Genomic DNA, 25726 nt, shown 5'->3' with positions numbered 1-25726 from the left:
CCCTAATAAAATAGCATAAATCGTTAAACTCTTCTAACGTGTAAAATATAGGCATGAATGTAAAGAAGCAAGCACGTATCCTCACTCCACAGTCATCATAGCTCTTCACTTTCTCCACTCTCCATTTAAAAACTACACAAGCAAACGCTCTGACGCAGTGAGACCGTGGACTTGCGATAACAGGCGGAGAAAGATTGGGCAACTTGATTCTTCTAGACTCTTTACTGTAACCAGCCAGTGTTCTTCCATGACGCCCAGGCAACCCGCCAGAAACAAGGATGGCCTAACCTAGCCCACGGGGCGCGGCGTCACCATGTTAAAGAAATTCTTGGTCTATAAAGGAGACATTCTGGTTTATCTCCAAACATTATACATTTTTAGGTGGAAGAACGGAGCTGGTAGAGACCAATCAATTATACCATAAATGAACAATGGCGCCGACGAATGAGAGACATATGAACGGTATGTGGACTGCTATTTCACTTATTCCTGCATTATTACATGTTCATTAGGCTAATGCATGAGCATTTAATGGTATTGCAAATATATATTGACTATAATTAGTTATATCGTGAATTCAAATGTTTACTGTTCTCTCAAAATCAAAATAAAAGATGTGCAAATTTTTACTGTGTTTTGCTGGAGAATAAAAGTTGTCACAATGCCTTTAGAATGGACTTACGTCAGTGTACTATAATGTCACCCAGAGCCCTCTATCTGGTCGGGTCAGGTGTTACCTGTTCACGCGCTGCTCAGCGCCCAGTTCTCCTGAAGATGGGCAGTGGGGAAAGCCGCCCTGGCAAGGTGTCTCTCTGCGGAGGTATTGAATAGAATAGACCTTTGCAAAATAAGTAGATACAATTTACACTTAATTGTTTGAAATGCGTAAAAAAAAAGAAAAAAAAGAATTATATATATATATATATATATATATATATATATATATATATATATATATATATATATATATATATATATATATATAGTAGCCTAACTTGCTATGTTGGGGAAAGAAAGAAAGACAGATAAATAAAGACCCGGTCTGTCACAGAACTCATAGTAAGATAGCGGGAACCAACTGTGCGCAGGAGCTGCAAGGTGCGCCACTAGTGCAGTAGCTACCTGTCTCATGCAGGCATGGTTCCATGATGCAGGTTATTGGACAGCGTCTGTAGTCTCTGACCTAACAGCCAATATGTTGAACGATTGTATCAATTTCAATGTTGGAATTTTTAATTGCGTATAGACTAAATATCAGCTGAAACAAAACATGCCACCTATTTTTGGATTCATTGCGTTATTCTGAACTGTAAATGCTAACAAAATGGCTGATTACTAAAGTTTAGGATTGATGAAATCTGCTACATGATGAAAATGCCCCAATACAATTGCCTACATGCAGTAGGCTATAAAGAGTATTAAGTGGATGACAGTTATCCTGTCTGTCAATAGGTTACATGCAGTAGGTTATAAAGAGTATTAAGTGGATGACAGTTATCCTGTCTGTCAATAGGTTACATGCAGTAGGTTATAAAGAGTATTAAGTGGATGACAGTTATCCTGTCTGTCAATAGGCTACATGCAGTAGGTTATAAAGAGTATCAAGTGGATGACAGTTATCCTGTCTGTCATTATTGTCTGGGTGTGGCCCGAATGGCACCTTATTCACCATATAGTGCACTACTTTAGACCAGTTCCATTTGAATTGCAGCCCCAGTCAGTGGTCAGTCAAGAACGAGCGGTTGACATTTTTGAACACCCTTAGCCAACCCGAGACGCCAATATATAAGGGTAAGCTTACAGAATGCGTCACAGCTGAAATAAGGGTTGAGTTACAGGTTGCTTCCCAAATGGCACCATATTCCATATGTAGTGCACTAATGACCAGAGCCCATGTTCAAAAGTTGTGCACAAGAATAGGGTGCCATTTGGGACGCATCTACAGTAGCAGTGTTACAGCTGCATTAGAGGGCTATCTACAGTAGCAGTGTTACAGCTGCATTATAGGGCTATCTACAGTAGCACTGTTACAGCTGTATTAGAGGGCTATCTACAGTAGAAGTGTTACAGCTGTATTAGAGGGCTATCTACAGTAGCAGTGTTACAGCTGTATTAGAGGGCTATCTACAGTATCAGTGTTACAGCTGTATTAGAGGGCTATCTACAGTAGCAGTGTTACAGCTGTATTAGAGGGCTATCTACAGTAGAAGTGTTACAGCTGTATTAGAGGGCTATCTACAGTAGCAGTGTTACAGCTGTATTAGAGGGCTATCTACAGTATCAGTGGTACAGCTGTTTTAGAGGGCTATCTACAGTAGCAGTGTTACAGCTGTATTAGAGGGCTATCTACAGTAGCAGTGTTATAGCTGTATTAGAGGGCTATCTACAGTAGCAGTGTTACAGCTGTATTAGAGGGCTATCTACAGTAGCAGTGTTACAGCTGTATTAGAGGACCATCTACAGTAGCAGTGTTACAGCTGTATTAGAGGACTATCTACAGTAGCAGTGTTACAGCTTTATTAGAGGGCTATCTACAGTAGCAGTGTTACAGCTGTATTAGAGGGCTATCTACAGTAGCAGTGTTACAGCTGTATTAGAGGGCTATCTACAGTAGCAGTGTTACAGCTGTATTAGAGGGCTATCTACAGTAGAAGTGTTACAGCTGTATTAGAGGACCATCTACAGTAACAGTGTTACAGCTGTATTAGAGGACTATCTACAGTAGCAGTGTTACAGCTGTATTAGAGGGAAATCTACAGTAGCAGTGTTACAGCTGTATTAGATGACCATCTACAGTAGCAGTGTTACAGCTGTATTAGACGACCATCTACAGTAACAGTGTTACAGCTGTATTAGAGGACCATCTACAGTAGCAGTGTTACAGCTGTATTAGAGGGCTATCTACAGTATCAGTGGTACAGCTGTATTAGAGGGCTATCTACAGTAGCAGTGTTACAGCTGTATTAGAGGGCTATCTACAGTAGCAGTGTTACAGCTGTATTAGAGGGCTATCTACAGTAGCAGTGTTACAGCTGTATTAGAGGGCTATCTACAGTAGAAGTGTTACAGCTGTATTAGAGGACCATCTACAGTAGCATTGTTACAGCTGTATTAGAGGACTATCTACAGTAGCAGTGTTACAGCTGTATTAGAGGGCTAACTACAGTAGCAGTGTTACAGCTGTATTAGAGGGCTATCTACAGTAGCAGTGTTACAGCTGTATTAGAGGGCTATCTACAGTAGAAGTGTTACAGCTGTATTAGAGGACCATCTACAGTAACAGTGTTAAGGCTGTATTAGAGGACTATCTACAGTAGCAGTGTTACAGCTGTATTAGAGGGCTATCTACAGTAGCAGTGTTACAGCTGTATTAGAGGACCATCTACAGTAGCAGTGTTACAGCTGTATTAGAGGACCATCTACAGTAACAGTGTTACAGCTGTATTAGAGGACTATCTACAGTAGAAGTGTTACAGCTGTATTAGAGGACCATCTACAGTAGCAGTGTTACAGCTGTATTAGAGGGCTATCTACAGTAGCAGTGTTACAACTGTATTAGAGGTGGCAATCTGACTATGATACGAGTCTGACACTGATGATATCTTGGCAATATAAGAAGTGTGATGTAAGCACATCGTCATGTATGATCAGAGACTCAACTGAGAGGGAAAAGTACTATCTTCTATGACTAAGACAGGTTTACAGGAAACAGTACAGACACCTGTTTAGTCCTAAACCTCTATGTTCTTGTGCTTTCTTGCCAACTCCTATTTCCCTGTCTCGATTGGCATGACAACAACCATAGGTGTTGGCAAGACATCACAAACGTGATCTGGATCTTCAACCAGGCTAATATGGGACCAGATCTGGAACCAGTCTAATATGGGACCAGATCTGGAACCAGGCTAATATGGGAGTAGATCTGGAACCAGGCTAATATGGGAGTAGATCTGGAACCAGGCTAATATGGGACCAGATCTGGAACCAGTCTAATATGGGACCAGATCTGGAACCAGTCTAATATGGAAGTAGATCTGGAACCAGTCTAATATGGGAGTAGATCTGGAACCAGGCTAATATGGGACCAGATCTGGAACCAGGCTAATATGGGAGTAGATCTGGAACCAGGCTAATATGGGAGTAGATCTGGAACCAGGCTAATATGGGAGTAGATCTGGAACCAGGCTAATATGGGAGTAGATCTGGAAGCAGGCTAATATGGGACCAGATCTATAACCAGGCTAATATGGGAGTAGATCTGGAACCAGGCTAATATGGGACCAGATCTGGAACCAGGCTAATATGGGACCAGATCTGGAACCAGGTTAATATGGGACCAGATCTGGAACCAGGCTAATATGGGACCAGATCTGGAACCAGGCTAATATGGGACCAGATCTGGAACCAGGCTAATAAGGGACCAGATCTGGAACCAGGCTAATATGGGACCAGATCTGGAACCAGGCTAATATGGGACCAGATCTGGAACCAGGCTAACATGGGACCAGATCTGGAACCAGGCTAATATGGGACCAGATCTGGAACCAGGCTAATTTGGGACCAGATCTGGAACCAGGTTAATATGGGACCAGATCTGGAACCAGGCTAATATGGGACCAGATCTGGAACCAGGTTAATATGGGACCAGATCTGGAACCAGGCTAATATGGGACCAGATCTGGAACCAGGCTAATATGAGACCAGATCTGGAACCAGGTTAATATGGGACCAGATCTGGAACCAAGCTAAGTTGGGACCAGATCTGGAACCAGGCCAATTTGGGACCAGATCTGGAACCAGGCTAATATGGGACGAGTTCTGGAACCAGGTTAATATGGGACCAGATCTGGAACCAAGCTAAGTTGGGACCAGATCTGGAACCAGGCCAATTTGGGACCAGATCTGGAACCAGGCTAATATGGGACCAGATCTGGAACCAGGCTAATATGGGACCAGATCTGTAACCAGGCTAATATGGGACCAGATCTGGAACCAGGCTAATATGGGACTAGATCTGGGACCAGGCTAATTTGGGACCAGATCTGGAACCAGGTTAATATGGGACCAGATCTGGAACCAGGCTAATATGGGACCAGATCTGTAACCAGGCTAATATGGGACCAGATCTGGAACCAGGCTAATATGGGACCAGATCTGGGACCAGGCTAATTTGGGACCAGATCTGGAACCAGGTTAATATGGGACCAGATCTGGAACCAGGCTAATATGGGACCAGATCTGGAACCAGGTTAATATGGGACCAGATCTGGAACCAGGCTAATATGGGACCAGATCTGGAACCAGGCTAATATGGGACCAGATCTGGAACCAGGTTAATATGGGACCAGATCTGGAACCAAGCTAAGTTGGGACCAGATCTGGAACCAGGCCAATTTGGGACCAGATCTGGAACCAGGCTAATATGGGACGAGTTCTGGAACCAGGTTAATATGGGACCAGATCTGGAACCAAGCTAAGTTGGGACCAGATCTGGAACCAGGCCAATTTGGGACCAGATCTGGAACCAGGCTAATATGGGACCAGATCTGGAACCAGGCTAATATGGGACCAGATCTGGAACCAGGCTAATATGGGACCAGATCTGGAACCAAGCTAATATGGGACCAGATCTGGAACCAGCCATCTAACCTGTTGATATCTATCACTTTCTCTGACCCAGAGGCCCCTTTAGTCTGCGATGAAGTGCATTCAAGAAGAACTCTTGACGAAGTATTGACTGACACCATTTCACCTCGATCACACTGACAGCGTCAATGCGCAAAATGGTACGCAGCATCATCTGGAACATTCACATTCTACTACCATTTCTGTCAAGTCATCTACACATACCATTTTTGATGCATATGTTCGATAAATCCAACGTATGCACCACACAGAACGTACTGCAACTGCCTCTGCAACGCAATGCTGCAAGACAAACGTAGCGTTCCATTTTGAAATTAATGTGCTTCTGGTGTACCAAAACGCAATGACGCTATCGTTGTGATCGAGGCGTTAGCCTACCAGAACTTTCACTATCAGTTGTGAAAGAACATGGAATTATTCATGTACCTGTTCAAATGTGTTCAACATCTTACTGTGCATTTAAAAAACAGCTCTTGACAAACTGTCTGTCAACTGTTCTTGACAATGTATTGACACCACCAGAGACCAGCAGAACTTTATTATCTGCTACATTCTCTGACCCAGAGAGCCCTAGTCAGCTGTAGTCTGTCTATGACTGTACCGTATGTACCTGTTCAAGTGTGTTGTCCAATCAAGTGCTTTTTATCACCAGCTGTTGACAAAGTATTGACACTACCATGAACTGTTGAACCACCAGAGACTCCTAGTAAGGCCCCAGCAAGAGAGACCACCAGAACCATTTATGAACTGAGCTGTAAACTCTTTCTGACCCTCTATCTGATCCTCAGAGACCTCTAGTATTGACATTACTGTCTGTTCTCTCCTACCCCCAGAGACCTCTAGTATTGACAATACTGTCTGTTCTCTTCTACCCCCAGAGACCTCTAGTATTGACATTACTGTCTGTTCTCTTCTACCCCCAGAGACCTCTAGTATTGACATTACTGTCTGTTCTCTTCTACCCCCAGAGACCTCTGGTATTGACATTACTGTCTGTTCTCTCCTACCCCCAGAGACCTCTGGTATTGACATTACTGTCTGTTCTCTCCTACCCCCAGAGACCTCTAGTATTGACATTACTGTCTGTTCTCTCCTACCACCAGAGACCTCTAGTATTGACATTACTGTCTGTTCTCTCCTACCCCCAGAGACATCTGGTATTGACATTACTGTCTGTTCTCTCCTACCCCCAGAGACCTCTGGTATTGACATTACTGTCTGTTCTCTCCTACCCCCAGAGACCTCTAGTATTGACATTACTGTCTGTTCTCTCCTACCCCCAGAGACCTCTGGTATTGACATTACTGTCTGTTCTCTCCTACCCCCAGAGACCTCTGGTATTGACATTACTGTCTGTTCTCTCCTACCCCCAGACACCTCTAGTATTGACATTACTGTCTGTTCTCTCCTACCCCCAGAGACCTCTGGTATTGACATTACTGTCTGTTCTCTCCTACCCCCAGAGACCTCTAGTATTGACATTACTGTCTGTTCTCTCCTACCCCCAGAGACCTCTAGTATTGACATTACTGTCTGTTCTCTCCTACCCCCAGACACCTCTAGTAAGGCCCCAGCGAGCCCTGCGGAGCCCAAGGGGAAGCGGCCCCCAGTGCTTGTGGATGGGGTGACTCTGAACGGACCCACGCTGGACATCCGGGAAGCAGAGAGCTTCCTCAGAGACGCCATGCCCATCATCATGGAGGAGGCCATCTGGAAGGCTACTGACGTCAAGGAGAAGGTAAAGATCTCTTTTCCAATTCTTTCGCACACCATGCACTTCCAGCCCCAGGATGCATAAAGGAAAATTAGATCTGTTGTGAAGTATACCAGAATATCTGTATGCTGGAGTTTCTTTTTCAAACAATAGGAAATGGACCTGTATAAGTGTTTATCAGGTAAATGGCTACCCGGACTATTTGCATTGACGTTGCTGCTACTTGCTGTTTATTATCTATGCATAGTCACTTTAACCCTACCTACATGTACATATTACCTCATTTACCTGGACTAACCTGTACCCCGCACATTGGCTCGGTACCGGTACCCCTGTATATAGCCTCGTTATTGTTACTTTATTGTTGCTCCTTTATTTTTTACTTTAGTTTATTTAGTAAATATTTTCTTAACTCTTATTTTTCTTAAAACTCCATTGTTGGTTAAAGGCTTGTAAGTAAGCATTTCATGGTAAGGTCTACACCTGTTGTATTCTGCGCATGTGACAAGTAAAATTTGATTTGATTTATATACTGTACATGTTCTTTATGGATGGTGAATAGGCCCAGGTAGTTTGTCTGACGTCAAGGATAAGGTAACTAGCTGTCACGCCCTGACTCAAGGGACTCGTATATGTTGAGTCAGGGTGTGTATGTTCTATGTTGTATATTTCTATGTTGATGTTCTAGTATGTCTATTTCTATGTTGGCCGGTGTGGATCCCAATCAGAGGCAGCTGTCGCTCGTTGTCTCTGATTGGGGACCATACTTAGGCAGCCTTTTGGCACTAGTTAGTTGTGGGATCTTGTTCTGTGTGAGGTATGTTGTTTGTCTACCTTGGACTTCACGTTTCGTTTCATTTGTTGTTTTGTCGCTTGTTTATTCAGAATAAATAAACATGAATGCATATCACGCTGCGCCTTGGTCCTTCTCGTTCGTCAACGATCGTGACAGAAGATCCCACCAAACGAGGACCAAGCAGCGTGTCCAGGAGCAGACAGCCTGGACCTGGGAGGAGATCCTGGACGGTAAGGGATCTTCAAGCCAGTGGTACGCGTCGCCAGCCCGGTCCGGCCTGTTCCTGTCCCTCGCACCAAGCCAGTGGTGCGCGTCGCCAGCCCGGCCCGGCCTGTTCCTGCCCCTCGCACCAAGCCAGTGGTGCGCGTCGCCAGCCCGGTCCGGCCTGTTCCTGCCCCTCGCACCAAGCCAGTGGTGCGCGTCGCCAGTCCGGCCCGTCCTGTTCCTGCACCTCGCACCAAGCCAGTGGTGCGCGTCGCCAGCCCGGCCCGGCCTGTTCCTGCCCCTCGCACCAAGCCAGTGGTGCGCGTCGCCGGCCCGGCCCGGCCTGTTCCTGCTCCTCGCACCAAGCCAGTGGTGTGTGTGTCCAGTCCGGCACGGCCCGTGCCTGTTCCACCGGTGCCTGGTCCGGCACCGGTCAGCTGCTCCACTCCGGATCCAGAGCAGTCCGCTCCACCGGTGCCCAGTTCAGCTCCGGTCAGCTGCTCCACTCCGGAGCCAGAGCAATCCGCTCCACCGGGGTCCAGTCCAGCTCCGGTCAGCGGCTCCACTCCGGAGCCAGAGCAGTCCGCTCCACCGGTGCCTGATCCAGCTCCGGTCAGCGGCTCCACTCCGGAGCCAGAGCAGTTCGCTCCACCGTCATCGGGTCCAGCTCCAGTCAGCGGCTCCAGTTCAGACCCAGACGTCAGCGCCTCTCCAGGTTCGGGGTCTCCCACACCAGGGTCCAGACAGGGCTTGGTACTTCGTGGGAGGAAGGCGAGGGGAAGCAGCGCGCCGAGGTCCAGACCAGACCAGGGGCGCAACAGGGAGGCGGAGAGTAAGTGGTCGTCACGCCCTGAGCTGGATCTGCCTCCGAGGCGGAATGCCCACCCGGCCCCTACCCTGTTATGTTTATGTGGCGCGGTCGGAGTCCGCACCTTTGGGGGGGGGTACTGTCACGCCCTGACTCAAGAGACTCGTATATGTTGAGTCAGGGTGTGTATGTTCTATGTTGTATATTTCTATGTTGATGTTCTAGTATGTCTATTTCTATGTTGGCCGGTGTGGATCCCAATCAGAGGCAGCTGTCGCTCGTTGTCTCTGATTGGGGACCATACTTAGGCAGCCTTTTGGCACTAGTTAGTTGTGGGATCTTGTTCCGTGTGAGGTATGTTGTTTGTCTACCTTGGACTTCACGTTTCGTTTCATTTGTTGTTTTGTCGCTTGTTTATTCAGTATAAATAAACATGAATGCATATCACGCTGCGCCTTGGTCCTTCTCGTTCGTCAACGATCGTGACAGAAGATCCCACCAAATGAGGACCAAGCAGCGTGTCCAGGAGCAGACAGCCTGGACCTGGGAGGAGATCCTGGACGGTAAGGGATCTTCAAGCCAGTGGTGCGCGTCGCCAGCCCGGTCCGGCCTGTTCCTGTCCCTCGCACCAAGCCAGTGGTGCGCGTTGCCAGCCCGGCCCGGCCTGTTCCTGCCCCTCGCACCAAGCCAGTGGTGCGCGTCGCCAGCCCGGTCCGGCCTGTTCCTGCCCCTCGCACCAAGCCAGTGGTGCGCGTCGCCAGTCCGGCCCGTCCTGTTCCTGCTCCTCGCACCAAGCCAGTGGTGCGCGTCGCCAGCCCGGCCCGGCCTGTTCCTGCCCCTCGCACCAAGCCAGTGGTGCGCGTCGCCAGTCCGGCCCGTCCTGTTCCTGCTCCTCGCACCAAGCCAGTGGTGCGCGTCGCCAGCCCGGCCCGGCCTGTTCCTGCCCCTCGCACCAAGCCAGTGGTGCGCGTCGCCAGCCCGGCCCGGCCTGTTCCTGCCCCTCGCACCAAGCCAGTGGTGTGTGTGTCCAGTCCGGCCCGTGCCTGTTCCACCGGTGCCTGGTCCGGCACCGGTCAGCTGCTCCACTCCGGATCCAGAGCAGTCCGCTCCACCGGTGCCCAGTTCAGCTCCGGTTAGCTGCTCCACTCCGGAGCCAGAGCAATCCGCTCCACCGGGGTCCAGTCCAGCTCCGGTCAGCGGCTCCACTCCGGAGCTAGAGCAGTCCGCTCCACCGGTGCCTGATCCAGCTCCGGTCAGCGGCTCCACTCCGGAGCCAGAGCAGTTCGCTCCACCGTCGTCGGGTCCAGCTCCAGTCAGCGGCTCCAGTTCAGACCCAGACATCAGCCCCTCTCCAGGTTCGGGGTCTCCCACACCAGGGTCCAGACAGGGCTTGGTACTTCGTGGGAGGAAGGCGAGGGGAAGCAGCGTGCCGAGGTCCAGACCAGACCAGGGGCGCAACAGGGAGGCGGAGAGTAAGTGGTCGTCACGCCTTGAGCCGGATCCGCCTCCGAGGCGGAATGCCCACCCGGCCCCTACCCTGTTATGTTTATGTGGCGCGGTCGGAGTCCGCACCTTTGGGGGGGGGGGGGTACTGTCACGCCCTGACTCAAGGGACTCGTATATGTTGAGTCAGGGTGTGTATGTTCTATGTTGTATATTTCTATGTTGATGTTCTAGTATGTCTATTTCTATGTTGGCCGGTGTGGTTCCCAATCAGAGGCAGCTGTCGCTCATTGTCTCTGATTGGGGACCATACTTAGGCAGCCTTTTGGCACTAGTTAGTTGTGGGATCTTGTTCCGTGTGAGGTATGTTGTTTGTCTACCTTGGACTTCACGTTTCGTTTCATTTGTTGTTTTGTCGCTTGTTTATTCAGAATAAATAAACATGAATGCATATCACGCTGCGCCTTGGTCCTTCTCGTTCGTCAACGATCGTGACACTAGCTAGCCAGTTAGCCCTATTGACTTACTATGGGCTTGCGATCTCCACACTACAGTGGGTATTGTAGGTAGGTAAACATGCCAAAATTAATACAGCATGTATTCATTAAACGTAACAAGATAAAATATTGTAGTCAGGCAACATATGAGATGTGAATAGGCAACATTTCATTCCAAAGTCGGAGTGTATTTTCTCTCGCTTCAGCTCAGATAATGGCCGCCATTGATTTCAAGTAATGTTGCGTAATTTTTAACGTGGTTGCATCATATTTCTGTGGATACTTTCCATTGAAGCTTGCATCAATGCATGCTTCTAAATATGTACAAACGGAGTACGCATTCGAGAAGTGCCCTCCGTGCTCCGTTTTACAAACTTTGATTTGGACTCATACTCCGACCCTCCCGTGCGCTAATTTGCGTGCTCGGAGCATGGTGGTATGCATTTTGGGAAACACCCAAAGTCTATTTCCTTCTCTCCCATATAACAGGTGTGCGAGTGGCGTTCTCCGGAGCAGCTGAAGGACCTATTAGACCTGGAGCTGAGGGAAGGAGGCGAGGCACACCCCCAGATACTGCAGCGCTGTCGGGATGCCATCCGATACAGTGTCAAGACCGGTAAGGACCCAGCTCAACCCTGACTTAAACTCTAACCCCCAGACCTCAGCCAAACCCTGACTCAAAACCCCCATCCAAACCCTGACTTTCAAAACCCTGACTCTTTAAAAGATACCACTGAACTTCATCCCTAACCCTCTAACTCTCCAGCCCAGAGTCTCTCTCTCGCCATACGATACAGTGTCAAGACTGGTAGGAAACAGCTCAACCCTAACCCCCATGCAGCCAATCCCTAACCTTCAAAACCCCCAGCCAAACCACAAATTTAAAACCCCTGTCAACCAGGTCTGTCAACCAACTAACCTTCAAACTCTCCAGCCCAGACTCCCTCAACCCTCCCAGTCAGCTACCATTACATAATTAACTAGCTAGACCCTAGTTAGCCACCCTCACTGTACTGCACTCACGCTAGCTACTGGATAATACAGGCTATAGCCATATCATGGCTAACTAGGCCCTAATGTTAGCTACCATTAGGGTAGGTTTACAGTTAGCTACCATTAGGGTAGGGTTACAGTTAGCTACCATTAGGGTAGGGTTACAGTTAGCTACCATTAGGGTAGGGTTCAAGTTAGCTACCATTAGGGTAGGGTTACAGTTAGCTACCATTAAGGTAGGGTTAAAGTTAGCTACCATTAGGGTAGGGTTAAAGTTAGCTACCAGTAGGGTTAAAGTTAGCTACCATTAGGGTAGGGTTAATATTAGCTACCATTAGGGTAGGGTTAATGTTAGCTACCATTAGGGTAGGGTTACAGTTAGCTACCATTAGGGTATGGTTAATGTTAGCTACCATTAGGGTAGGGTTACTGTACTAAATGACCCTTACAGTCATGTGTGCATACATTTTACATATGGGTGGCCCTGGGAATCGAACCCACAATCCTCCCAATCAAACTCTCCAGCCCAGACTCCCTCAACCCTCCCAGTCAGCTACCATTACATAATTAACTAGCTAGACCCTAGTTAGCCACCCTCACTGTACTGCACTCACGCTAGCTACTGGATAATACAGGCTATAGCCATATCATGGCTAACTAGGCCCTAATGTTAGCTACCAATAGGGTAGGGTTACAGTTAGCTACCATTAGGGTAGGGTTAATGTTAGCTACCATTAGGGTAGGGTTAATGTTAGCTACCATTAGGGTAGGGTTAAAGTTAGCTACCATTAGGGTAGGGTTAAAGTTAGCTACCATTAAGGTAGGGTTAAAGTTAGCTACCATTAAGGTAGGGTTAAAGTTAGCTACCATTAGGGTAGGGTTAAAGTTAGCTACCATTAGGGTAGGGTTAAAGTTAGCTAACATTAGGGTAGGGTTAATGTTAGCTACCATTAGGGTAGGGTTACTGTACTAAATGACCCTTACAGTCATGCGTGCATACATTTTACATATGGGTGGCCCTGGGAATCGAACCCACAATCCTGCCGTTGGAAAGCACCATGCTCTACCAACTGTACTCACGCTAGCTACACTAACCGATATCCTATCCAAGCTAGGTTGTAAACCATCAAGCTAGCGACAGTAGCTCCCACCCTTCCCCCAGCGCTGTCCTATCCAAGCTAGGTTGTAAACCATCAAGCTAGCGACAGTAGCTCCCACCCTTCCCCTAGCGCTGTCCTATCCAAGCTAGGTTGTAAACCATCAAGCTAGCGACAGCAGCTCCCACCCTTCCCCCAGCGCTGTCCTATCCAAGCTAGGATGTAAACCATCAAGCTAGCGACAGTAGCCCATCCTTAATAACCCTCCCAGCCCCTTAAACCTCCCAGCCCTTGACATCTGAGCTGCTGTGTCCTGCACCCAGTGACCCCCACCTTGCCTGGTCCAGCCAGACCCCAAATACGATATGATGTACTTTATATAGAAACAGTGGCACAGCAAACAGGGCTAGCTGGCACACTCCGCGTCTCACGTATCAATTTATGTGTCAGAAATAGCAGTCGGTCGGGAATAGACTGAGAAATGTTGGTTAGTGCCAGTGGATGCAGCATAGTGCACGTTAAGCATCTCTGTTTACATATGTGACCGATAGGAGTTTGAATCCCAGGTTCTGCTGTGAATCCACAAGACTTTGCTAGCCTGTCGAGCTAAAGCCTTTACAGATGTACGATCTTAATTTGATCACTCTTTTGTTGCTGAGAATCATTCTGCACCGCAGAAATGCAGATGAGCTTCATGATTTACATAAATTCAGTGAAAACCCACACTAACACACGTTATATTAACATTATTCCACTTTTCATGTAGCCTAACTTTGGCTAGCTAAAAGCCTAACCACCGATCAAATCCTGTTGCTGCAGGCATATTTTGCTGCGACAATACTGGTCAAATGAAGATCTGACATCTGTAGGTTCTGATTAGGGTTGCAAAATTCCGGTAACTTTTCCAGAAAACCTGGTTGGAGTATCTGGATTTCTTGCTTATTCTCTCCTGATCCTGGGAATCTTCCGACCAGGATTTCTGAAAAACCTGGAAACTTTGGGAAAGTTACCAGAATTTTGCAACTCTACTTCTGATTGTATCAAACCATGTGTGTTTGTATGTGCAGGTCATCCTCACTTCTTCAACCAGCTCTATGCAGGCATGGACCCTTATTCACTAGTGGGCCGATTCATCACGGAAGCCATCAACCCCAGTCTGTGAGTATTACATCCTACCTACATTCTACCATACCATCCTACCATCTCATATGATCTGAGTGTCTGTCAACATGTACTCATACTCACTGTATAACTGTGCCAGACAAAGTGAGATCTCTTGAGATTTTGGATGTGGGTTTTATGATTACTGAAAAGATATCAATGACAACTATTCTGCTATTAATTTCAGAACTGTCTGCAGCTAGTTCTTGATTATTGATTGGATAGTAATTTGTCTAGCTCAGGTGAGTCCAGGTGAGTCATTGACTGGACGTGTTGTTTGGCTTGGCAGGTACACATACGAGGTGGCTCCTGTGTTCCTACTGACAGAGGAGGCGGTACTGAAGAAGATGATTGAGATCATTGGATGGCAGGAGGGAGGGGACGGCATCTTCAGCCCAGGTATGGAAACCACACAGACGGACTTCTTCTTCTTCTTCTTCTTCTTTTCTTCTTCTTCTTCGATTGTCTGTGTGTTCTCCAGGTGGCTCTGTGTCCAACATGTATGCTGTGAACGTGGCCAGGTACCACCACTGTCCTGATGTCAAGGAGCTGGGTCTGTCTGCCTTGCCTAGACTGGTCATGTTTACATCTCAGGAGGTAGACAGACACGCAAACACACACACACAAGGCAGGCCAACACCTGTTATTTTTATAACACCATACAAAGCGACCGTTATGCAGCATACCCTATGCTTAATGTGACAGGTTGATAATGTGAGGGTTTGAGTGTACATGATGTGAATCAGCACCTGTTGGTACCTTTCAAGAACATCTGAAAGAGTCAATATGCCTAGGTATTACATCTGCCAAATGATTCCATTCACAAGCACTACCCAGTCATAGGCTGCTCCATTTCAGGAGTCTGTAGGTGTGACATCTACTCATAGTGGGTGTGGGTGTCTGCTCAGCTCTTGATGATAACGTATCACAACAACCACACAGCTATCAGGGAGTTTCTCAATTCCAGCTGTTGCTCTGAAAGCTATTGACTAAATGGCTTTATATTCCCTGTGTGTGTAGTAGTATAATCACCATGCATATTATAATCCATGTGTATGTAGTACTATAAACATGATACGTATTATAATCCCTGTGTGTGTAGTACTATAAACGCCATACGTATTATAATCCCTGTGTGTGTAGTAGTATAATTACCATACGTATTATAATCCCTGTATGTAGAACTATAAACACCATACGTATTATAATCCCTGTGTGTGTAGTACTATAAACACCATACGTATTATAATCCCTGTGTGTGTAGTACTATAAACACCATACGTATTATAATCCCTGTGTGTGTAGTACTATAAACACTATACGTATTATAATCCCTGTGTGTGTAGTACTATAAACACCATACGTTTTATAATCCCTGTGTGTGTGTGTAGTACTATAAACACTGTACGTATTATAATCCCTGTGTGTGTGTAGTACTATAATCACCATATGTATTATAATCCCTGTGTGTATTACTATAATCATCATACGTATTATAATCCCTGTGTGTGTAGCACCTTATTCTGGATCCTGTCCAGACGGGTCATTTTGTGGATTAACCAGTTCTCCCTCAGTGACACTTTTCTCTCATTGCTATTTTCAGTGTCATTACTCTGTTGCCAAAGCAGCAGCTTTCCTGGGGATTGGCACCAACAATGTTTATGTGATCCCGTCAGATAAGAGGTATGCTGGTTACTGCTGGTTACTGCTGGATACTGCTGGTTACTGCTGGTTACTGCTACAGTTACACGGTTACTGCTGGTTACTGCTACAGTTACACGGTTACTGCTGGATACTGCTGGTTACTGCTACAGTTACATGGTTACTTCCACCGTCCACACCACACCAAACTACACGCTTCTGTTGTCACTGTTCACAATGACTGACCGGCGTCACTATGACGCCTGGCGCTTACTAATCCTTCTTCCTCTTTCTTTCTATGTTGTTGTTTCGCAGAGGGAAGATGATTCCAGCTGAGTTTGAGAAACAAGTACAGAGAGCCAAATATGAGGTGAGAAGGAGAACTATGAATGGAGTCAGCAGGGTTGTTTGGTGTCAGATATATTATGTAACATATTCTCTCCATATTATGGGAACTGCTGTTGAATATAGACATGGTTAGGGTTAGGGAATTGCTGTTGAATATAGACATGGTTAGGGTTAGGGAACTGCTGTTGAATATACCCATGGTAAGGGTTAAGGAACTGCTGTTGAATATACCCATGGTTAGGGGTAGGGAACTGCTGTTGAATATAACCATGGTTAGGGTTAGGGAACTGCTGTTGAATATACCCATGGTTAGGGTTAGGGAATTGCTGTTGAATATAGACATGGTTAGGGTTAGGGAACTGCTGTTGAATATACCCATGGTAAGGGTTAAGGAACTGCTGTTGAATATACCCATGGTTAGGGTTAGGGAACTGCTGTTGAATATAACCATGGTTAGGGTTAAGGAACTGCTGTTGAATATACCCATGGTTAGGGTTAGGGAACTGCTGTTGAATATACCCATGGTTAGGGTTAGGGAACTGCTGTTGAATATACCCATGGTTAGGGTTAGGGAACTACTGTTGAATATACTAATGGTTAAGGTTAGGGAACTACTGTTTAATATACCCATGGTTAGGGTTAGGGAACTGCTGTTGAATATACCCATGGTTAGGGTTAGGGCTATTTGGGTTTTAGAGTGACCCAAATATGTTGTGTGTAGTGGTAGTAACCATGGTGTTGTAGTAACATTATATTTTTGTCCTCTGATGATGGTGTGGAGTATTAATGCCTAGGGTGTTGGAGTAACATTATTATATTGTTGTCCTCTGATGGTGTGTAGTATTAATGACCAGGGTGTTGGAGTAACGTTATATTGTTGTCCTCTGATGATAGTGTGTAGTATTAATGACCAGGGTGTTGGAGTAACATTATATTGTTGTCCTCTGATGATGGTGTGTAGTATTAATGACCAGGGTGTTGGAGTAACATTATATTGTTGTCCTCTGATGATGGTGTGGAGTATTAATGCCTAGGGTGTTGGAGTAACATTATTATATTGTTGTCCTCTGATGGTGTGTAGTATTAATGACCAGGGTGTTGGAGTAACGTTATATTGTTGTCCTCTGATGATGGTGTGTAGTATTAATGACCAGGGTGTTGGAGTAACATTATATTGTTGTCCTCTGATGATGGTGTGGAGTATTAATGCCTAGGGTGTTGGAGTAACATTATATTGTTGTCCTCTGATGGTGGTGTGTAGTATTAGACCAGGGTGTTGGAGTAACATTATATTGTTGTCCTCTGATGATGGTGTGTAGTATTAATGACCAGGGTGTTGGAGTAACATTATATTGTTGTCCTCTGATGATGGTGTGTAGTATTAATGATCAGGGTGTTGGAGTAACATGATATTGTTGTCCTCTGATGGTGTGTAGTATTAATGACCAGGGTGTTGGAGTAACATTATATTGTTGTCCTCTGATGATGGTGTGTAGTATTAATGACCAGGGTGTTGGAGTAACATTATATTGTTGTCCTCTGATGATGGTGTGTAGTATTAATGACCAGGGTGTTGGAGTAACATTATATTGTTGTCCTCTGATGATGGTGTGTAGTATTAATGATCAGGGTGTTGGAGTAACATGATATTGTTGTCCTCTGATGGTGTGTAGTATTAATGACCAGGGTGTTGGAGTAACATTATATTGTTGTCCTCTGATGATGGTGTGTAGTATTAATGACCAGGGTGTTGGAGTAACATTATATTGTTGTCCTCTGATGATGGTGTGTAGTATTAATGATCAGGGTGTTGGAGTAACATGATATTGTTGTCCTCTGATGGTGTGTAGTATTAATGACCAGGGTGTTGGAGTAACATTATATTGTTGTCCTCTGATGATGGTGTGTAGTATTAATGACCAGGGTGTTGGAGTAACATGATATTGTTGTCCTCTGATGATGGTGTGTAGTATTAATGACCAGGGTGTTGGAGTAACATTATATTGTTGTCCTCTGATGATGGTGTGTAGTATTAATGACCAGGGTGTTGGAGTAACATTATATTGTTGTCCTCTGATGGTGTGTAGTATTAATGACCAGGGTGTTGGAGTAACATTATATTGTTGTCCTCTGATGATGGTGTGTAGTATTAATGACCAGGGTGTTGGAGTAACATCCCACTGGGCACACACATCAATTCAACATCTATTCCATGTCGGTTTAATGTAATTTCATTGATATGACGTGGAAACAACGTTGATTCAACCAGTGTGTGCCCAGTGGGACTATATTGTTTTCCTGATGGCTTGTTGTTGTTGTTGTCGACAGGGAGCGTTGCCCTTCATGGTGAACGCCACAGCAGGAACCACCGTACTAGGGGCCTTCGACCCGCTGGAGGAGATAGCTGACATCTGTGAACGACACAATCTATGGATGCACGTAGATGTAAGTGGATCTTAATTAAAGCTCATTCTTTCATTCATTCATTTATCGATTTATCGATCCATCAATCCATTTGTCCATAGTTCATTAGTTTGTTTGTTCCATTAATCATTCACTCAATCACACTCTTCTCTGTCTGTTGTCTGTCCGTCCTGTAGGCATGTTGGGGAGGAGGAGCCTTGATGTCTAAGAAACACAGATACCTGCTACAGGGCATCCACAGGTAAGACAACAGGTATATCTGGAGGTGGTAGTAAGACAACAGGGATAAACTGTTCATAATAGCACATGGTTTTAAAACACTTTCTGTTGCTTTGTTTTTCTCTTAGAGCCAACTCAGTAGCATGGAATCCTCACAAGATGCTGATGGCTGGTCTACAGTGCTGTGCATTCATGGTTCGGGACAAAATGGTATGCTAAACACCAAGAGGGAGGGAGGGAGGGAGGGAGAGAGGGGTAGAAAAGGGTAGATACAGAGGGTGGGTTCAGCTTCATACATTACCATCCCACTGGAACTATGTCCTGTACCAACCCAGTTCTACCTTCAGCTTCATACATTACCATCCCACTTGAACTATGTCTTGTACCAACCCAACTCTACCTTCAGCTTCATACATTACCATCCCACTGGAACTATGTCCTGTACCAACCCAGTTCTACCTTCAGCTTCAGACATTACCATCCCACTGGAACTATGTCCTGTACCAACCCAGTTCTACCTTCAGCTTCATACATTACCATCCCACTGGAACTATGTCCTGTACCAACCCAGCTCTACCTTCAGCTTCATACATTACCATCCCACTGGAACTATGTCCTGTACCAACCCAGTTCTACCTTCAGCTTCATACATTACCATACCACTGGAACTTAAAGTCAGACTAAATGAGTGCACATTTACCCTGCATGCAGTCTCACATTACCCCTACTCACCTTCCTCTTCCTCCTCCCCCTCCTCTTCCTCCCCCCTCCCCCTCCTCTTCCTCTTCCTCCCCCTCCTCTTCCTCTTCCCCCTCCTCTTTCTCTTCCTCCTCCTCCTCCCCTCCTCTTCCTCCTAATCCTCCTCCTCTTCCTCCTCCCCTTCCTCTTCTTCCTCTTCCTCCTTCTCTTCCTCCCCCTCCTCTTCCTCATCTTCCTCATCTTCCTCTTCCTCCTCCTCCCCCTCCTCTTCCTCCTCTTCCTCTTCCTCCTCCTCCACCTCTTCCTCATTCTCCAGACTCTGCTCCAAAGACTCATATGTTCTCTCTGTTCTGTTGTTCTAGAATCTTCTCCAGCGGTGTCACTCGGCCCAGGCCTCCTACCTCTTCCAGCAGGATAAGTTCTATGATGTCAGCTATGACACAGGAGACAAGTCCATCCAGTGCAGCCGCAAGCCCGACGCCTTCAAGTTCTGGCTGATGTGGAAAGCCATCGGCACCAAGGGTCTGGAGGAGAGAGTGGACAGGGCCCTCGCTATGGCCAGGTCAGTTTGACATGTCTTATGAGAAACAAATGTTATTTCTCTCTGCCAAGAGTGTGCAAAGCTGTCATCAAGGCAAAGGGTGGCTATTTGAAAAATCTCAAATCTCATATATATTTTGATTTGTTTAACACTTTTTTGGTTACTACATGATTCCATATGTGTTATTTCATAGTTTTGATGTCTTCACTATTATTCTACAATGTAGAAAATAGTACAAATAAAGAAAAACCCTTGAATGAGTAGGTGTTCTAAAACGTTTGACCGGTAGTGTACATACAGCGAAGGTGGCCACCCCTGAAGAGATACTAAGGCATGTAGTAGGCTTCTGCTCATCAGGATCTTAATAATCTGAATCATATCTGTTAGTGCAGGGCTTGAGTAAAAGCCTGCACACCCACCCAGTAGCTCTCCAGGAGGAGAGGAGGCCATCGCTGCACTGTGGCCACCTCTGATCTATACACAATGACATTTCTATCCAAACAGTATGCATGCTTTCCATACGCTTTCCACAGACAATACCAGTTTAATTATGGAGGAACCCTACACCTAAGATACCTCTAATAGATATAGTCCAGGCTGAGGAATGCTATATCTTCTACAAGAGCAGCCACAGCGTCTCAACAGCTTTCTAAAGGGGTATACAGTAGATAATATAGAGGCAGAATGTGCTTGGCAGGCTGCAGATATTCAGCAGTCCTAGAAATCATGCTGCATATTTGGAGGGCAGCCGGTCCTATTTCTGGGTTGTTGGCAGTAAATTACGGTCAGGTCAGGGGTTCCTCAACTATTCCGTGTGGCCTTTAGCTGTAAATGACCTGTGACCCTTTACAGTTCAGGACCTACCAACTGCAGGGGGTATGTGAGACCAAGATAGGGGTCACACGACACGACACAGGGGCCAGACAACAGCCAAGCTATTTTCAGACTGCTGCTACTGATCGACCTGCTCCATGTCGTCTCCAGCTCCATTAATGTGCATAATGCTGTATAGGATTCAGTGGGGGTTGGTGCCGTTCAAGATGAGGGAGGACAATTCTTTTTTTTTTAAATGAGCATGGCCTTATTTCTATTACAGCGTATCGGATGACTGTCATTCATATTCCATTCAACCAGCTCAATGCAATGTCGATAGGTTTAGGCTACTACATGATACTCAAATTTTCCATGTACCTACTCATCATGAGGTTGCTACAACCTAGCCTATGAATGAAAGTTTACAACGTAGGTGCACAGGTTGAGAGAAAAATGTGAGTAATCAAGGTGACAGACAGTGACACATTCAATACCGCCTTGAACACTCTTGCCTGCATCTAGGGTGTAATCATTAGTCCAACAGTTGCAAACAAGAGTTTCTATTGGACAAATTCAGGTATGTTTATCCCCGTTTCGTTCCGTTTGCTTCCATTTAAGAAACGTTTTTCAACAGAATCTGCGGAATGAATACACCCCTGATCACACGCAAACACAGTTCACTTTCATAGCAGCTACATACAAACAGCATGATCACTTTGCTCGTTGTATAATTATTTCTCGCATCTACACGCTCTCCTCCTCTCACCTTTTCCCTTCGCTTGTGTACTTCAGTGCACAACAAATCAGCTGTCTGTGACCAGGCGAAAAAACCTTTCCAAGCCAAACCTTCATATCATAGCTGCTAACCGCTACACACAGCCTACATCGTTGTCACCTTATTAGCTAACATCATAGTCAACATAGTTACTAGAACTAACACGTTAGTAAACCCACTACAGTCAGCAAGCAGTTTAGCAGTTACACCGGCAGGCCCGGTGGCAATAAATGTATAAAACCTTACCTTGACTCAGTTTGAGCCGGGTGTCTGAGTAGCTGCATTCACTAGCTAAGTGGAAGTGAAATAAATACAACAAAGTATAGCTAGCTCTCTCTCTCGCTCTCTCTTGCATCTCCTTAATTTTTAAATAAATCAATTTGTTAAAAACTGTTCAACTATTGTCTTTCTCTCTCTTTGATTCAACTACTCACCACATTTTATACACTGCAGTGCTAGCTAGCTGAAGCTTATGCATTCACTGATCCTTTGATTGGGTGGACAACATGTCAGTTCATGCTGCAAGAGCATTGATAGGTTGGAGGATGTCCTCCGGAAGTTGTCCTCATTACTGTGTAAGTCTATGGAAGAGGGTAAGAACCATGAGCATCCTAGGTTTTGTATTTAAGTCAATGTACCCAGAGGAGAACGGAAGCTAGCTGTCCTCCGGCTACACCATGGTGCTACCCTACAGAGTGCTGCTGAGGCTACTGTAGACCTTCATTGCAAAACAGTGTATTTTAATCAATTATTTGGTGACGTGAGTATAATCTGTAGATCTATAATTTAGTATAATCTGAAAAGGACAACTTTTTAAATATTTCACTATTTTTATGAAATTCACTGAGGAGGATGGTCCTCCCTTCTTCTTCTGAGAAGCCTCCACTGATAGTTTTCATCTTTATGCTATAAGTCAAGTTCAGCCAACTAAAGTACTGAGTGTTGGACTCTCTGGCTGGTGGACAGTGACCTCTAATGGTGGTCTAGAGGATAGCAGGAGGACTACTGCTGTGTCTGGCTGGTGGACAGGGACCTCTAGTGGTGGTCTAGAGGATAGCAGGAGGACTACTGCTGTGTCTGGCTGGTGGACAGGGACCTCTGGTGGTGGTCTAGAGGATAGCAGGAGGACTACTGCTGTGTCTGGCGGGTGGACAGAGACCTCTAGTGGTGGTCTAGAGGATCGCAGGAGGACTACTGCTGTGTTGGAAACATAGACAGTAGGAAATATATTGCATTCATTCACTTGGTAAAAAATAGGTAGGGCTCTCTAAGACTATGGAGCAGGATTGCTGTGTTGGGTAGACTAGAAGACACATTGCAGTCTTACACTGTCGAAAAAAGGCTCTGTAAAGATCTTGTAGTCTGAAAAGTGTTCATACAGTTGTGGAATGTAATTGTTTCTGACTTCCTTCTCTTTGGTAGATATCTGGCAGAGGAGATCAAGAAGAGAGATGGATTCCGTCTTGTGATGGAGCCTGAGTACACCAATGTCTGTTTCTGGTACATTCCTCCCAGTCTGAGGGACATGGCTGATGGACCTGAGTTCTGGAAAAAGGTCCATGCGGTAAGTCAGAGTGGACATCCCCTCATATACAGAACACTATCCTCTCCTTTCCTGTGACGGCTCAATACTACAACATAAACAGAAGCCCTGTCATGAATAACACAAAAGGTTCATACAATTTCATTCAGTCATTTCATTCATGTTGAAAAAAACAAAAAACACATTCATTTCACAGGATATGAATGAGACAGTAGTTCGCTAACCATGAGGATTTAGGCTCCAGTCTCTTCGGAGGCGTGGGTTCAGATCCCACCACTGACGCCAGATGTCAAGCAGGGCCATATTCCTCCAATCCAATCCATGCAGAAATTGACCTTAGATCAGTGTGTAGAGACTCTAAATACAACTTCAATTTGGTTAAGTCCAAATAATCTCTCCTTTCTGCCAGGATTTCATGGTTTTGAAAGGTAATGACTGGTACATGGAAACACCAATCCAATGCTCTCACATTTGTGGGGAGTAGTGAATTAGTGCTTACTTCAGAAGGAAGGAGAGATAATTGGAATACTGATACCTTAACTTCCAGTTTCACCATCTCACAGTGTATGTACTACTCCCTACCCCCAGGTGGCGCCAGTGGTTAAGGAGCGCATGATGAAGAAGGGTTCTATGATGGTAGGCTACCAGCCCCATGGAGACAAGGCCAACTTCTTCAGACAGATCATCATTAGCCCTCAGGTCAACAGAGAAGACATGGACTTCCTGCTGGACCAAATACACAGCCTGGGGATGGACTTATAATAAATAATAAAAATAATAATGACTTATGATCCCACGGATATGTCCCAAATGGCACCCTATTCCCCATTAATGCACTACTTTTGACCATAGCTCTGTGAGCCCTGGTCAAAAGTAGTGCACTATACAGGGAATAGGGTACCATTTGGACAAAACCCATGGGTCATGTTCAGTAGGCATGAAACAGGAGATCATGTTTTGAAACGGAAGAGGTGGTACCCCAAACGTCCTATAAGAAGGTTCTAAACATCCTATAAGAAGTTTCCAAACGCCCTATAAGAAGTTTCCAAACGTCCTATAAGAGGTTTCTAAACGTCCTATAAGAGTTTCTAAACGTCCTATAAGAAGTTTCCAAACGTCCTATACGAAGTTTCTAAATGTCCTATAAGAAATTTCCAAACGTCCTATAAGAGGTTTTTAAACGTCCTATAATAAGTTTCTAAACGTCCTATAAGAAGTTTCCAAACGTCCTATAAGAGGTTTCTAAACTTGTTCTCTTATTTGGTGCCCCAGGTTGTACAGAAGCCTCAGCATGTCATCTTTCCATTGCCTGTCCCCATAAAGTGTTCTAACGAGTGTTCTCTCTAGCTGTTTCTTCAACTCACTATCGATTCCATTTTTAATTCTGAGGACAGGCAGTGTGAGTCCATGAGACAGTAGTCACAGTAGCTTGTTGACGGGTTGAGGTCTCAACCTCTTCATTGGAACCAATTTCACATAAATAAAAACTACAAGTAATTATCCTTAATATTGATGTGCGTTTTAGGTAATATATAATGTTATAATATAACTCCTGTCAGAAAATAAGTTGTGCAACTTTTAATAAAAGCTGAAATATTTTAAGAGATTTTAGGAGGTACGATTTTAAGAGATACGATTGTAAGAGATTTATATAATTTTAAGAGATCTATATTATTTTATGAGATTAATATATAATCTTTAGAGAAGACTGATGTGTAATGTCATGAAAGAGATTGCAGTTTTTTTTTCATTTAGGATTTTCTCTTTTGAAGAATTTTCTTGCACACGCAATAACTTTTATGATTTTAAAATCTGTTTTAAAATGTAGCACACCTAGTGCTTGGATACTGTGAGTCCACTTACAGAAATCAGACAGTTCTTAATATGGCATCATTTGTTATGTTTTATAGACATTTTTGGGAACACTTTACTTAAGCTGACAGATGAAATGCTTTATTACTTGTTTTAAACTGCCTCAAAATGCCTGTCATTACTATACATACATTATGTACTCTACATGGTATAGTATTATTGCAAGGCATTCTGTATTCTATATGATATAGTATTCTTGCAAGGCATTCTGTACTCTACATGATATAGTATTCTTGCAAGGCATTCTGTATTCTATATAATAGAGTATTCTTGCAAGGCATTCTGTACTCTACATGATATAGTATTCTTGCAAGGCATTCTGTATTCTACATGATATAGTATTCTTGCAAGGCATTCTGTACTCTACATGATATAGTATTCTTGCAAGGCATTCTGTATTCTATACGATATAGTATTCTTGCAAGGCATTCTGTTCTCTACATGATATAGTATTCTTGCAAGGCATTCTGTATTCTATATGATATAGTATTC

The 25726-nt window shown here is 45.1% G+C and overlaps 1 protein-coding gene across 1 annotated transcript; it reads left to right on the top strand.

The window, feature by feature from the left end:
* Nucleotides 1–369: 369 nt before the first annotated feature.
* Nucleotides 370–24124, top strand: LOC311125452 (acidic amino acid decarboxylase GADL1-like; the record flags this gene model as incomplete). Its single annotated transcript, XM_084158405.1, has 14 exons — nucleotides 370–462; nucleotides 7200–7384; nucleotides 11598–11724; nucleotides 14266–14356; nucleotides 14649–14758; nucleotides 14841–14956; nucleotides 15963–16042; nucleotides 16316–16370; nucleotides 18677–18793; nucleotides 18949–19013; nucleotides 19120–19201; nucleotides 20053–20252; nucleotides 23242–23383; nucleotides 23951–24124. Exons 1-14 carry the CDS (start codon nucleotides 432–434, stop codon nucleotides 24122–24124), a joined length of 1575 nt encoding a protein of 524 aa, XP_084014531.1. The 5' UTR covers nucleotides 370–431.
* Nucleotides 24125–25726: the final 1602 nt, after the last annotated feature.

Source organism: Coregonus lavaretus (genome assembly GCF_964263955.1).
Source record: "Coregonus lavaretus genome assembly, chromosome: 3".
Taxonomy (NCBI): Eukaryota; Metazoa; Chordata; class Actinopteri; order Salmoniformes; family Salmonidae; genus Coregonus; species Coregonus lavaretus.
This window is presented reverse-complemented; position numbering and strand designations above follow the sequence as displayed.